The 16681-nt window shown below is 35.3% G+C and overlaps 1 protein-coding gene across 1 annotated transcript in view; it reads right to left on the bottom strand.

Moving 5' to 3' along the window:
- The window catches only part of LOC149076891 (uncharacterized), a 278256-nt gene that overhangs the window by 9538 nt on the left and 252037 nt on the right, over positions 1-16681 (bottom strand). Inside the window, exons 5-6 of the mRNA XM_089244613.1 lie at positions 3721-4080; positions 2415-2644 (exon numbers count right to left, since the gene is read on the bottom strand). Coding sequence (XP_089100739.1) covers positions 2415-2644; positions 3721-4080 — 590 coding nt within the window. The remainder of the gene's footprint in view (positions 1-2414; positions 2645-3720; positions 4081-16681) is intronic.

Raw genomic sequence — 16681 nt, 5'->3', positions numbered from 1 at the left:
GAATCATGTATCGAACTTGCAACATCTCTGAACATCACTACAATAGGCAAGTATCTTAACCTGGGCTACTATACCCTGAATCAACTTCTTTTGGTAACTGTTTTTAAATTGATTTTTCATTTGATGATTCAACAAGCATCTACAAGAATTTTAGAATTGTATGCATATTGAGTTTATGTTACTAACAGTGGAATATTTACAGGGGAGTTTGGTGGGCCATAGTCCAGGGCAGCAAGTTCAGAGGGCTGGCGAATTTGAGCAATTAGTGGCCAAGAAAGTTTGCAGAATGGTATAAGGGCAAAAAATGTTTATAACCCTAAATAAATCTGCCTGTGCCAATCAGTACCACCTCAACACATTGAGTCCCCTCAAGAGTGTAGGGGCCTCATTAAAATGAGAACCAGTTAAAATTTTCTAGAGTAAGCGTGTAAATTGGTACAGACAAGATTTCTAGCCAGATATGGCCTCAAAAAATATCATTTTGTCCTTGATGCTCTTAAGACGGTCCTATTGCCAAGACAGTAAGGGACTAGGTCAGTGAGTGACCAAAAGAGTGACCCAGATAAATTTCAAGCACGTGAGTGGGCAAAAGAGTGACTTGGAGCATGAGCAAACATGTAAATGAACAAAAGAGTGACCTACAGAGTAATTGACCCAAAGCGTGTGCAAGCATGTGAATGACCAAAAGAGCAACATAAAGAGTGTGAAAGCATGTGAATGACCGAAAGAATAACCTAGAACAGGGGTTCTTAAACTGTGTGCCTCCAAGTGGTGGTCCAACAAAGGGTTTTTGAAGAGATTCTTTGTTAAACTGCTCTGGTGAGCCACAGATGTGTTGATTAGGGTAAGGGATGCTGCGGGTGGTGAAAGTTTGAGAGCCCCTGACCTAGAGCATGTGTAAATGTGAAAGAGTGGCCTATAAAGTAAAGAACAATGCCATTGAGTGACCAAAAGAGTGGCCTAGCCAGTTTGCAAGTATGTGAATGACCAAAACAACAACATGTGAATGAATAAAAGAATGACTTATAGAGTGTGAGCATGGAAGTGGCCAAAAGAGTGACAGAGTCACAGGTATACTTGCAGGAGTGGGGGGTCGAGTTATAGCACGGGGATGGGAATTTGGGGGAAAAAGCAGTCAAGAAAATTGGACTAGAATGAGAGAAGGGTGGCTAAATTCATGTAACCCATAGGGGGCAAAACCAAATGCAAAACCAACCACCTCTGGTTACTAGCCTCAATTCAAGACTATGCATTTGAATGATGCATTCATAGCCACTGCCACTAAGTGATGCTCAACTGGTGAGGCTACACTAGACCCCACACCTCTCACAAATAGATGATGAGCACAGTAGTCAGCTAAATCATTTTCTGATTTGCAATAAAAGGGGGGAAGAGAGAGATTTTTTTTTCTTATGCAATACAGAAAGATATATATTTCAAACTATTTGTCAATAAAGGCTCTAAATAGCAGAGTGAGACCTCTCAGTAAAATAAACTTGTGTGGATAAAAACTTTGTCCACAATGACGAATATCAGCTAATAGGAAGTATTATACAATGAAGTTCCATCAAACTCAAAAACGTGTCCCTTATTCAGAGAAATTCACTTTCCTTTAAACTGGGCACAACTCTGATCTCTTATCTATCTCTGATCTATCGTCATGAACAATTCACTAATAAATGAGCTGCTCGAAGTGTACATGAGTCCCAAACGTTATGAGTGTGTACCTAATGTTGTGTGCATGAATTTTTAGTATGCCAGCTATTTTTCAAACTATGAGTGAAGTGTAATGATTGAATATTATTGTACTGTTGTAGCCCTGTTGATCTTGGTGGCGAGACTTTTTTAACAGGGAGAATGGCTTGCATTCGTGCCTTGATGTCAGGAACCACAGAAAACCAGCTTCAGCTAATTACCAACTGTGCCGTCGGTGGGGTTCAAACCCAGATCTTTACGATGCGAGTCTGTCACTATGACCACTCGCATGACCCCCACGCAGTGGCTGGAGATGTCCACAACAGAGAAATGTTCATTATGGGAAGTTTCTCTGCATAAAGGATTAGAGAAAAATATTTCTACTGTGAGGGGGGCCCTCTATATACAATTATTTTCACTTTGGGTTCCATAACTGATAAATACGGCTTTTAATGAATTATCAAACAAAATTTATTCCATTTACAAAAACAGAAAAGTTTTATATGTATATGGAATAAATATACAACATGTTTTGATACTAAAAACTATGCATAATTACCTAAGTCTTAAAGTATGAAAAAGTTGAGTATTTTCCCTGAAAGGGCTAGTAACAAAAATAAGGCTAATACATAAATTTACTTTGTCAACAAGCTTTACTTCAGATCATCATAATTTTGTCATTTTTAATTTTCTGTTACTACATCATAAAATTTACTCACCCAAGGCTCTTTGCCCTCATATTCTATCATGGGATACTTTGAGAACATTTTCTTGCCAATCATTTGATATTCGCTACTACTCTGCATGTTTGGATACAAGTTATAATAATGAGTGGCACATTCTTCCATAAAAGCATGCCACACAGCATTCAAGTCATTCTCTCCCATATGTTTCTTGACACTCGCACTGAACTCTGGCAAAGGGGAATCCTCAGTAACCCTGCCTACTGCTAGAATATTATAATAAATATGAAAGTCAAAGTATCTAATACAAAAAAAAAAGTGCATATCATCATCAATGGTCAAGCATCTTTAAGGTTCAATTACATAGGGTGAGTTCAATAGCTTTTTTTCAGCAAGTAAAGTAGCTGGCAAGCAAATCGGTTTCATCCAGCCCAGTGAGTTTCAATTACATGGCAATGAGCTACACATCTATTAACCAGATTAGGTGGTCCAAAAATTGAGGAGTTTATTTTCAGACTGGGGCATTTCCACTTTTTTCAGAAATGCATATTTTAATAGTTTATGAATCTTTGGGATAAGCTCTGTCAGATTATGCAGCTGGGATTATTCAAACGGGAATATTTTTTGTAGAAATTAAAATTGCAAAGTTTGTTTTTTTTATCAAAAGGGAACATATTCACCTTTTTCCCATACAATCTAGTATTTTTCATCTCAATAACGAACACCCATGGAACCATAAAATTTTTCTGCTAACAAGAAGTGTCTGTTAATTGATAGTAAGATACATTGAGTCTCATCAATATGATTTGAAATTGTGTCCACGAATGGGAGTGTCAGTTATGGGAGATTCCACTGAAGAATGATCATGTTTCTTATGTTAACATTTATAAGGAAGGACGAATAAGTTTTTTACTTCTACTGTAAATTTGGCAAAAGTAGAAATGTTCTCTTTTGAAAATAAACTCCTCACTTATGGGTATATACCTCTCTTAAAACTCAAATATACAAGTATAGCTTTGTCCACACCTGCAGAACTCCACAACACAAAAACCGGTTTTGGGAGAGAATCTGTTATTACCATACGGACAATTTTAACAGTTGATTTTGCATAGCCACACACCCCCAAACCGGTTTCCACACTGCAGAATTCTGAGGAGTTTTGACGGTGTGGACCCAGCTTAATAGATGCACAAGCATCATCTAATGGGAGGAAAGGAAGAATCAAATGCCCACAATGTAACTCTTATTTACCTTTATCAGCAGCAAAAGTGAATAATAGCACATTTTGGCATCTCTCACACTTAATAAAAAATTATGTGATAACACATCAAAGAAAACTTACCAGCAACGGAATCTGAATAATCATCCTCTTCATCTGGGATTTCCAACTTGACAGACTTCAATGGATACTCTATGTCTATGTCATCAGGGACTATGTGTTCATCACCATTGGGCTGTTGAGTGATACTGGTCTCGGTTTTTTGTGGTTTAATCTGCGGACTTTTGACACTTACACTTTTAACAATTATTGGCTGTTGCTGCTTCTGTGACCCAGGAGTTATCTTTGGTGGCTGCCAATTACCCTTCACAAGAAAAAGCTTTGCATTTAAAGGCCATGGAAAAGGCATAACCACTTTGTTCCCTCCAACTTTCACCGGGTTGGGAGCAGGTGTAGGCATGTTCTTTCTGAAGAATGTTATAACTAAAACAAGAAAATATAGGGTGTGGGGAAACATATTTCAATGGAGCATGAGAGAAATCAATGCATCATTTTCTGAAATTGAACCAGTAAATCACACAGAATGTATTATTTTGGTGCAGTTCAATCAAAAAATAATCGAAACTTGGTGAATTTTTTTTTACATGCAAAAAAAAAAACCATTTTGTTATAGAAGTCATAATGTTCTGTACCTTTATTTTACTTTGAAAAGTATGATAAAAAATATCATGAATAAATTTTTGAAACATAGTTTGCCCCACACTTCAGAAATGTGTATAAATTTCCTTATTTCAACTGTGACATGAACAGTCCCCTTGATAATGAGTCAATAAATATATCAATTGTGAATTACCAAAATAAATATGAAGACTGGATTGTCAAGCCACCAATATCTAATCAGAACGAAAATTACCAAAATTTACTACCTATTCCAGAATGATTTCCTGTCACTTGATCAACCAGTTGCACTCCCAATATTATTCAATGAAGCACAATCATGCATAAATACAAACACAAAGGCCACAGCAGGCAAATTGCCCAACGAGGTGACTGAAAAAAGATGCCCATAAAAAATATCGATGTCAAATATAACTAAGCTACAGCAACCCAATATAAAAGCATGTATCTTGAAAATAATTGATAATATATAATTCACTGCCGATAAAAAAAGATTATTTATTTATTTAGCTAAAGATATGTACAGGCATACATACACAAAGACAACTTTTCATCCAAGGTGAACATAACTGTCACATGCTGGACGATGGGGGTTATTAATAAAAAAAAAGTATAATGAGTGAAGAGGGGTAATACCTATATATATATACATTTGTATATAAATGGGGGGGGGGGGAGAATTTATAGTTAAATATCAAATAATAGATGAGTGAAGAGGGAAAAACAAAACATCATTGTGGCAACACATGGTGGGTGCATTTTAAATATCAAAATTATAGGTAATAAGTATGATTTGAATAATTGAGCTACAGTCAGAAAGGTAAAATATTTAAAATGTTGATAAATATAATGGGAAAAAATCAATTATTTTAATTAGTGTGGGGACAAATACTTTAAAAAAAAGATTAAAAGTGCACAGAGATATCATCAATAGGCAATACATATCTTTTGAGGTACTTTTTGTAGGCGTAAAGAGAGGAAGCATTCTTAATTTCAATGGGTAGAGAGTTATAAAACTTAGGTATTAGGTAAGAGAAATGAATTTTTTAAATATTTTTGTGAATAATTGGCAAGAATATGTGGCATTACGCCAAGCAGAAGATCGAGTGGATATTAATGGTAGGGAGTATTGACGTTTTAAGAGAAGCAACAGGGATTTATAAAAATATAAGTATCTAAGTGAGAGACCTAAGATTTCTATACTTCAGTAAAATAGTCATTCAAAATTAGCCTTATGATTTTCTTCTGAAGTGATATAATAGGTTTTAAGTTACTCAAATAATCACTACCCCAAATAGGTAAACCATATAATAAGTAAGAATGGAACAGTGAGAGAGAGTAGTAAAGGGTGATTACAAAAAAGCGATTAACAAAATATTTAAAAAATAAAATTTTATACATTTTAAATCTTAATTTGATTTGTAGATTATGAACATGGGATTTCAATTTCATGTCAGAGTCAATATAAATACCCAGATATTTTATAGTATTCACTTGTTCTAATTTATGACAGTTACAATCAGTGCTAATGTAACATATAGGTTTATGAATCATAAAGCCAATATTCAAGGCAGGAATGTTATGCAAAGAAAAGTTAATATATTTAGTTTTAGAGATATTAAGTTGTAGATCATTTGCATGAAACCAGTTTTATCATGTCAGAATTTACTGTATTTTGGAGAGATTCATAAGTAGCAGCAGAGTAAAGTATGACTATCATCAGCAAACGCAATTATCTTGCCATCAATTTTTAGATTACATAAATCATTTATGAATACATTATAGAGTAAAGGGACAAGAACAGATCCCTGGGGTACTCCTCGGTTAACCTTTAAAAATTTACTAGTTGTCTTATCTAAGTATGGATAGCATCTCAATTTAGCCCAACATGTTTATCACAGTTCTTTTTAAATGTGCCAATTGTGTTACAATTCATGACCCTGGAGCTATTCCATTTATTCATAATCCTATTGGGGAAAAACTCCCTGCAATACCACAACCTATAATTGCCCCTTACCATTTGATACTGGCATCCCCTTGTTGAAGATAATTAAGGATTGATAACTCATGATCCATTCTACCCATCCCATTGAAATTTTTAAAAACCCTTTGATCATATCCCTGACACCAGTGTTTCTCTAATGTAAACACTCCAGAAATCACATCTTTTTTCATAGCTCAAACCTTGCAAGTCAACAAGAGCATGCATGGTTCTCCTCTGCACCCCCCTCAACCAAGTCTATGTTCCCCTGTAGGTATAGTCTTCAAAACCTTACAACATACTCCAGTCCAAGATGAACTAAGCCCTGAAACGTGGAAGAATCACTTTAGGAGAATGTAAAAACACCTTTTTAAGAATGAAATCTAGTATTTTATTTACTTTTATGACCATTGCAGAACAATGTTCAGAAATATGAGCTAATTTTAGTTCTTAGACTTCGTAAGTTACAACATAGAATTTTTGAAAATTGATATCAAAATGATATGATCAAAAAGTATGATAGTTTTGATGTTTATAGTAGCCACATACTAGGCAAAGGACCTAGAAAAATAGTCTCAAAAAGCATCTACACCACTGGGAACTCAATCAGCATAAGCTAGTATTTCACCTGTTTAGTCAATCATTTAGTTATTTTTATAACCACAGTGACAATATGGATTCATATTTTATGGAACTGAAATACAGTTGGACCATAATATAAAGAGCTCAACAATTTAACTTTTTTTTTGAAGTTCCTCTATGTATATTTGTATCATCTCAACCCTAAGTTGATTTTCCTCGATTTTACCAATAAAACTGTTGGGTCAATCTGATTTTTGTTAAATCAGGGTTTGACTGTACCCTTTTTTATATATATCATCCCCTTCATGCCAGAGACATAAATATGCAAATTTTCACTTTTTGGGTTTATCAGTTGGTTGGATACCTTATTTTGCTATCTAGGTTTTGCCTGAAAAATGAATTTGTATCCCCCTCCCCCCCATCGAAAAACATGTCATAAAACATTTTGGGAAAATGACTTCCATAGGGTTGACTTTTACATGGGTAGAGTAAACATTCAAACACTATTTCCAGATTTTCTGAAATTTGACATTCATGTTTCTGGCATAAGGGGGACAATATTATTACAATATGTGTCATAATTTCTGTGAAAAAATGTTAATTTTTAGAGATCAATTATTTCAATCTCTCTTAAATAGTGGTTTCATAATTGCAAGCACAAAATTCTGCATCAATAAAATTTACTGTTTTGTTTTATATGGTCACCGTATTAATAGCATGTTTTTCAAAAAGTTCAAACTAGATAATTACGAGAAGGAAATGTGGGAACTTACTAAAATTCGCAGATGACTTAGTAGAATAAAAAAATAAAAGTTTTGATAAGATTAATAAAAAAAATGAACTAATGTACACATGAGCAGCCAAATAAATTTCAGCTGCAGTATAGGTATGTATATTTGAATTTTTATTCATAATGACATCAAATTAATTTCAGTTATTTTTTCGGTACATATTAAGACATGTAAATGATGAAAAAAAAATCCCCTCTCTCATATTCCAGATGACCATATGAATCGTATTTTAGAGAACATTCTCATATTTTTGTAGCGTGACAGTTTTCCAGTAAAAAATATTTCCTGGTTTTCTATGCAAAGCTCATATGCATTCGTAATTTTTATGAAATCATGGATGACAATAAATTTTTACAACTTATAAATAATATTATGATTATTATGATAAATATCCATATAGCATATTTTTCACAGCGATCTGCAGTAGATTTCTATTTCTTAACATTGGTCTTTTTACCAATAATTGACAATTTTTGGTAACTTTTTCGGTCACAATCCGGTAATATGCCATGCTTGGCACACAGGCCAATTTCCCATATTTTTCTCAATGAAATATGGTCACCCTGCTCATACATAAGTGACTCAATAAAAGTTCGAAATGCACTGTTATTTTAACACTCATATATTGGTGCTACAAAGCTGCTGGAACATTTCTACTCAAAAACCACTCGTGAAATTTTAAGTTATCAAATCAGCTAAAAAATATCAATGGGCATGTCTGTAACTTCGATGTAGTTCTCTTTTAATCCTTAAGTCCACTGCATGCCTTCAAACAGATGGTAAATCAATATCCTGAAATTAAAAAAAAAGTCGGGAGCACATTAAAGAAATATTCGATAGAATATTACTTTTTACTTGTTGAAAACAAACACAAGAATAATTATTAATTTTTACATAAAAGAAATTCAACCAATCAATTAAATCAGGGCACAAAAATAATCAAATGCAAAACAAATGACTCATAATATTCAAAAGAAGTAAAAATGAGTACAGGCATGAATGAACACAGTGCTGGTGGTGAGAGAAATTTAAATATTCACAAATACAAAATAGAACACAGAAATTCTTTTTTAGACAAACATCATTGACAAAAAATGAGATTAATTTAACCATGATGCAATTAACAAAAAATGAAACTTTTTGTTAATTAATTCATACAAACAGGACGTATTTTTAAGTTTGCAAGTATGCGAAATATACTGTTGGTGCATACAGTGTAGCCTTGCTATACAGTGAAATTGGTCTAAAATGAAATATCATTTGAATCCCTTTGACATTCCGTTTCATACAAGCTACACTCTACTACAATACAGGTTAAAAAAAACCATCAGAGAGAGAGCGCTGAATTACTAATGAGTTACCCCATCACAATCTTTTGTAAATGAAAACATCTTGGTGACCAATGTTTTGTTTTAAATGAATAATTCTTCATCTCCTTCAATAATTGTTTAAATTGCATTTCAATTTCTAAATTTTTACCAACAGCATGCAATTAATTGTGAATAAACCTTTTAGTTACATATTTAAGCAGTGAATGTTGGTTGCTGCAGTGGATTTGCTGACAACTGGTAATATTTCTGGTGATTTTATTACATAAAACGTGACAATTTCTAAAATAAAATTTAATCAAATCCACTCAACTGCTTCAACTTTCACTAAGGCTATTCTCTGGAGGCTGCTTAAATACGTAAGTTCCTTTTCGAGTAGCTAAAGTTGTTTGCACAGTAGAACCGCTCTAATCCAGATGGATCCATAATCCGGAAACTTCAGCTGAGAATTTTTTTTCTCAACTGGGGACTTGACCAGTTTTTCTGTACACAAATTCTGTTTCAAACTTTTTTCTAATTACATCAGCCATTTTTCTATCTTTTTTATACCATATTTTACCATTAACATTTCCTATTTTCCCAATGTATTTTTGGTGTCCACTGGAGTGTTTAAGTTTCTGGGAAAGTGTTTGAACAATGATGGCACTTGCGTGCCTAAATGAATGTAATCAGTCAGAAATTTCAGCTTTGGACAAAAGACTATTTCTTCTCTTTCATTTCTCTGCCCTATAGGCCTACAGTTAAGCTTAGTGTTTTAAAACTTGCCCAGCATTCTATTATTCTCTACGATTCTCAAGTATGCAAAAACATTGAATGATCATTGGCAATATGATGCATGTATATGTGAGTAAATTGCATTTTTGAAAAAACTATAATGTGTGTGGAAAAGTAGTATGAATGTTGTGTGAAGAATATGGAATCAGAAAATTTAACATAACTTTTTTTTTGGGATCCGAGCAATGCCTATTTAAAATATGTTTAATGAATACGTAAAACAATTTCTTGTGTTATTGATGTTATGTAATTTAAAATTTGTGGTTCAAAAATTTAAATCATCTGTTATTATATGCATATACAGTGAAACCCCTTTTTTTTGGATACTGGTGGGACAAAAAAAATTTTCAAGAGGGTTTGAAATGCATACTTTTATTATACAAGGGAAATTATTTTTTAGCTGCAAAAGAGGGGTTTTGCTATGTATATATATATATTGCTTCATTTGCTTTCTTTCAAAGGAAAATATTAATTAAAATGCTCAAAGAGGCACATTACTGCATTAAATGTGAAAATTTGAGAAATAAATAAAACTAGATCCACACTATCCGCATTAGAGAGTATATTATACTGTACATTGGCTCTAAAATGATTTCACAGACACCTATTTTTTCTCATTTGTCAAGCCCCCTCCTCAATTGGTTGTATATATTGTTTCTACAATATTATTTGGCCAAGGCCTATACCAGAGAATGTGTGCAATTGATGCTACATATAAAATCTAAATTGAAGTGAAATCTGTAGTATTTGATGTTGGTCGTTCCAATCAATAATTGTTCGGGGGGGGAACTAAATTTGAAGCAATTTGTGGATGGAAGGAAAGGTTTCAATTTTTGAGAGTGAATGAATCTATCGGAAGAATGTGAAGATTTGATTAGAATATGAGAAGTTTCAAAGTTAAAATAGCTGTGGATAATTTTGAAAAGTGGGGTTAGGCGAGTGATATACCTACGGGAGGTAAGTGAGATAGAATATTAAGTGGACATTTGAGCTCTGTGATGGAAACAGGTAGACCAGCAAGTTAAAATAAAGCGGGTAAATTTATTTTGAATGGATTCCAGCCCTTCCCGGAAGGTACAGAGCCTGGGTCGTGTTTGGTCTGACATCTTACTTGGCTTCCAAATTTCACAGGCAAAGGAGAGGACAGGAAGAATTTAAGTTTGGAAACAGAGATGTGGCAGGTGGAATATTTAAGGTTACGATGAATGAAAAAAAGTTTTTTGAGGCATTTTTTAAATATATAATCCGTGGAGGTTCCAACAGAGGTCAGCAGAAATTATCACACCCAGGTATTTGCAATGAGAAACCTCTATGATTATAGAATTATTAATTTAATATGGGAATGCAAGGGGAGATCTTTTGTGGGGGTAAGTTTCATGAAAACTCTTTTAGAGATGTTTATGGGTAGTTAAGACGAGCATTACATATGTCGGATATAGTGTTAAGGTTGTGCTGGGAGAATCTTGGTTGGATGTGCTGTAAATGGTTTGATAAGTAATGCAATCATCGACAAAAAGTCTGATGAAGCAATTGATTTGTATTGGTAGGTCATTAATATAAATTATAAATAGTAAAGGGGAGATAGGACTGATCTGATGCAAGATCCAGACAACTCAGAAGTATAAGGAGTTTTGATCGTTGAGACCGACAAACTAACTGCGGTCAACAAGGAAGGCTTCCACCCATTTAAGCAATTGAACTCATAGACCAAGGTTCTGGAGTTTAAGAAGAAGTTTGTTATATAACTTTTATTTCACATTCAGAACTTTTTTTGATACTTGTGATCATAAAATTAAAAGAATGTTAAAATGTTTTGGATTTTGTGCAAAACACAAAAGCTTTCATAGGGAAGTCGACGCAAATATGTAAAAATTTGATGTTTCATTGGTGAGCAGTTCATACTCTTCAATATTATGACAATCCAAGAGCAATGAAAAAGGCAAACACAACAAAAAATACCAAATTCCTAATGTGTTTTGACATACAATGGGTGCCATCTTTAGAAGATAAATATAACTACTATCCATACTAAGTGGGGATCCTATTTTGGTTCGATACAAAACCTCAGTTGCTCATAAAAAAAAAAGGAAAAAAAAAGATATCTGCTCATACCAAACGTCATGGTAAGAATGAAGTTGTGCGCTCACATGCCTGTCTAATGCAATGTTGTGATTATTTGCTTGCAAAATGAAGATACAGTGAAACCTCAATATAACAATACTCATTGGACCAAAAAAAATATTGTACGGGAATTACTGTTAGATATCGAGAGCGAGCAGTTTAATGTTAGAGTATAGACATTGCCAAACAAGTCTTGAAAAATATCATTGTAAAGGGATTTAATGTTGTAGCAAGGTTCAACTGTATTTGATTGGTCTGTATTCTAATTTTCTTACTCTACAACTACTTAACCGTACATGCTGGATTGCATGATCTGCATGTACGGCCCAAACATATTTATGCTGTTATAATTGTCTTGTTTCATGTTCTGCTGGTGCTGCCATTCATCACCCATATTTTGAAGTGAAGATGGTAAATGCACCCAAAGCAGCATATTTTGCATTGTTCTGCAAAGAGCCGGCTGAGACGATGTTCTGTATGTAATGTTCTGCAGTAAAAATTCCCATGATAATGTTTTCTACATTTTTCTTGAAATTTTTGCAGATTAGTAGTAGATAGTCCAGATTAGTATCCTGCAGTAGCACTGATTGTTCCGTGATGTATGTTGCAGATTCCAGCATATTCTGCTTTGGGGGTAACTGCTTGGATTTTTCATGCAGTGAAAGTATAGTATTGTAGGTCTGCCTGAATCCTGCAAAGAGACTTTTTCAAAAAATGTTTGTACCCTATTGACAATCCATAGTACGTTGAAATGCATTAGGAAATTTGTATTTTTCATTGTACAGTGAAATCTCAAAACAAAGATACTCTGCAACCCAAAAACATATTGTTGTAAAGGTATTATCGTTAAATCGGGAGGTAACAACATTAGACTATAGGCATTCACAAACAAGACTTCAAAAAAATATCGTTGTAGAGGGATTTATCGTTACATCGAGTATCGTTGTAGCGACATTTCATTGAATATGCCTGTTTTGTTCTTCTTGGTTTGTGATTTTTATCATACAAAGGATTATTCACTCTTCCATGTTCACATTAATAATTTCCGTCGTTATGGTACTGAAGAATAGTTGATCTCTCTCTCGTGAGTATTCAAATTCACCGACTTCAAATACAAAGGAACTTTCACTATAGCTTAACATGTGATAGGGATATAGGGATAAAAACATGATTGAAGAAGACACAAGTTATTGGTTAAATATCAATAGAAATCAACAATGTCTCTACATAAGCATCATTTGAAGGAAATTTCAGTTTATAAAAAACAATAACATTTCGAGTATAAAAACAATATTGTGTGTGTGAAGAGGTGCACATCATTAATGTTTGTATTCATAATCCTTGAAATGTCTACAAAAAAAGACATAGGCGGCAATTCAATCGGAGCGCATTCACAATGTAATTGTCCGTCGCAACACAACGTGACGTGGAAAAAGTTTCATTGCAATGTTAAAGTCTTTTCCTGGAGTAAAACTTCAAACATACATGAAAAATAAATAAATAATAACTCGAGCTTTCATTACAATCCACAATGGTAAACAAAATCTTCTCTAAATCTTCGGATGAGTAAACTACAGATCGCAAACGTGTCGTCATTCCTTCTAATGAATGAGGATTTCTGTTTGACGTAATAGTCGTCATCAGTATCACTTCGATGAGGGGCAGGAACCGGATGATCTCCTTGGAAATCGATGTTAAAATTGCCGATTTTTTCTGCAGAAACACGGAAATTTTGTGAGATTTTTTCCATGGAGGTACAGAAGTCAGTGCCGTCTTAACGCATGGGCCTCAGAGAAATTAGAACTGGTTGAAATTTTCGAAAATTTCTCAGGTTGGGCCTCAGAAAAATCACTTGGCCGGGGGGCCCCCATGATGCTCTTAAGACGGCCCTGACAGGGGTTGGACAAAATAATATGAGACCTGAGAAATGAGGCAAAATCTTTATTAATAGGCTGTTGGCCCTCCTTTTGCATTATTTACAGCTTGTACCCGTCGTGGGATGGACAAATACAAGTCATGCTCAACAGTCACAGGGATACATAGCCACTCCTCCTGCAAAAAAGGTCACTAATTCAGAACGTGTCTTTTGAGGTAGAAACCTACTGCGCAGTTTGGCCTCCAAAATACCCAAGTAGTCGCCTGACGTCAAATATGACGTGAAAATTTGGTCATTTTCTCTGAATGACGTCAGTCAAAAAAAAATCACGCCATTTTAAAGTCATTTAATGACCACGAACAATAAAGATCAGGAAATAACGTGATTCTTGATGACCCAAATGAAATATCAGGTCATTTCAGGACCTTATTAGCCATGAAGGTCATGAAATGACGTGATTTTTTATGGCGTAAACGATTTTGCGTCATAAAAATCACGAATTTCTTTCCAACTGAAAAATTCTGTTCCGGATGAAAATATCAAAATTATCCAAAATGTTTGTTAATGAACCTTCAGAGAGTGTTTCAAAATTACCCTAGGCCTATTCGTTACTGGTTGTCACAAGATAAATGAAGTACTTTTAATTGCGATTTTGTTTTGAATGGAAATGCAAAATTTTTCAATGAGTAATTGTTCATATAAATTTATCAACGTACGTTATATAAATTATAATTGCATCCATATCATGTTTTTTACGGACGATCAGAAGATCTGTGAAATCTGTCAAAAATTCAGAAAGATGCAACGAATTCATTGAGCTAAAAAAAATGAATTTTTTAAAAACTTTTTTTTTCGATAATTTTAAATAACGCAAATAATTATATTTATAATTATATTACTATATTTTTCATAGATAAAAAAATAAAATAAAACGAAAAAATAACTGCCATCGGCTAAACTCAGCAAGAGATTAAACGGCAATTGTAATATAACTAATCAATACTTTTTAAGTCCTCATTAAATAACACCAGCTGTTACTGTTACGATAGCGCGATCGGTAAAGGCATGGCGTGAGATACATAGGGACAATCCGAGATTGAACCAGGTTCAACTCCGACCTGCCCCAGAAAGCGGTACTTTTTTTTTTCCCCCCGTCTCTCCGAATAGCGCCATCTATCTTCTGAAAGTCTAACTATTTGCAAAGGGTCATTTTTTTTGACGTCATTTTTGACGTTTCCAAAATGGACATAATGACCATTTTATCACGTCATGTTTGAGACATTTTATGACTTCCAAAAAACGTTTTTATTGACGTCAGGCGACAACTTGGGTACCCCACAAAGGTTCAATTATATTAAGATCAGGAGACTGAGCGGGCCACACGAGGTCTTGCAGTTCATCAAGCCAGCTCCGACAATGCCAGCAGTGTGAACGGGTGAATTATCATCTTGGAACACAGGTCGAGAATCAGGGAATAAATATTGCGCCATTGGATGAAGATGGTCAGCTAGAATACTCACCCCACAGCATCACTGATCTCCCCATATGCTTAACAGTAGGAAGGAGACAATCAACATCATAGGCTTGCGCTGGCGTTCTCCAAACGTAAACACGTCCGTTAGTCTGGAATAATGTCAACGACGATTCGTCTGACCAAATGAGATTCTACCATTGTGTTCGTGACACCATGTTTGTCGTTTCAAGGCATTGCATGGTGTCACCAATGATTTTGGAATAGTCGCTCTACCTTGTATGTTTGCTGCATGTAGTTCATGGCGAATAGTTTTTGTCGGATCACCTTCCGATACATCCAGATGTTATCTGGGATGCTGTTGTCTTGTGCTGTCTGGCCACAATCCGCTTCAAAAGCCTTCTGTCTCTATCAGTCATCTTCGACTTTCGGGCACTGTTATGCTTGGCAGATGATGTCTTTCCCTGTTTGCTACCGTCGACACTGTACTTCTCCCGACACCAACAAGGGTGGCCATTTTCGTTACTGTGGCCCCGGCAAGACGGGCTCCACCAATCATGCCTCTTCCGAAATCTGTGAGGTCAGCCATAACGAAGTTTTAACGCCCCGATATACATCGCATACGAACGCTAGCACTGCTACGACTAGACTGATGTGAGCATATTCTCGCCCGCTACAGATAGGACCGTATACACAGTATTATGAGGCCTCTTTCAAAGTGATGTTCTAGTGCCCAGGACTGACTGATATGCCCCCCCCCCCCGGGAAAAGCAAAAATTTTGGAACCCCTACGATTAAGGTCAAATATGTTTTGTTAGTCAATGAAAAAATTCTGTTCACATTTTTGGGCACAAAAAATCATGGGGGGCACACACTAGAGTGGAATGTACCAGCCCTTGCCAATTTACATACGTCTGAAAATCGCAGTACTATATATCTTATTAGCTGGGGGGGAGGGGCAGCTATACCAGGGCCGTCTCACTAATAGCTATCAGCATCTTGAGGCCCCTCCATGCGAAGTGATTTTTCTGGAGGCCCACCTTTCTGGAACTACCTTCATTCTAATTTATCTCATATTACTTACTCTCGAAAAATACAACCAAGTCATTCACGGCCGTCTTAAGAGCACCGGGCCAAGTGATTTTTCAGAGGCCCTATCTAGCAAACATTCGAAAAATTCAACTTCTCATTTTTCTGAGGCCCCTCTTCTCTTGAGGACCCATGCGTTAAGACGGCACTGAAGTCATTATCATATGAGGCTTTCTTTCCAGTTGAGGCCTCAAGTTATTATCAAGTAGTCCCATGCTTTAAAATGGCCATCACCATGGCTCCCATTTCTTGCAGCAGGGTACCCCCTGTAGTAAATTTTTAGAGTGAAAAAATGATGGCACGCGTTCCGGGCACCCGGGGTGGAGCCCTTCAGCCCTACCTTTGTAGCGGCCCATGACCGTCATTCCTATACATCCGAGGTCGTAGGCAGGG

The sequence above is a fragment of the Pholcus phalangioides genome, unplaced genomic scaffold, assembly GCF_987345545.1.
Source record: "Pholcus phalangioides strain wild (caught in Gottingen) unplaced genomic scaffold, Ppha-v1.0 ptg000015l_1, whole genome shotgun sequence".
NCBI lineage: Eukaryota > Metazoa > Arthropoda > Arachnida > Araneae > Pholcidae > Pholcus > Pholcus phalangioides.
Note: the sequence above shows the minus strand (reverse complement) of the source record. Positions and strands in the feature narration are given on the sequence as shown.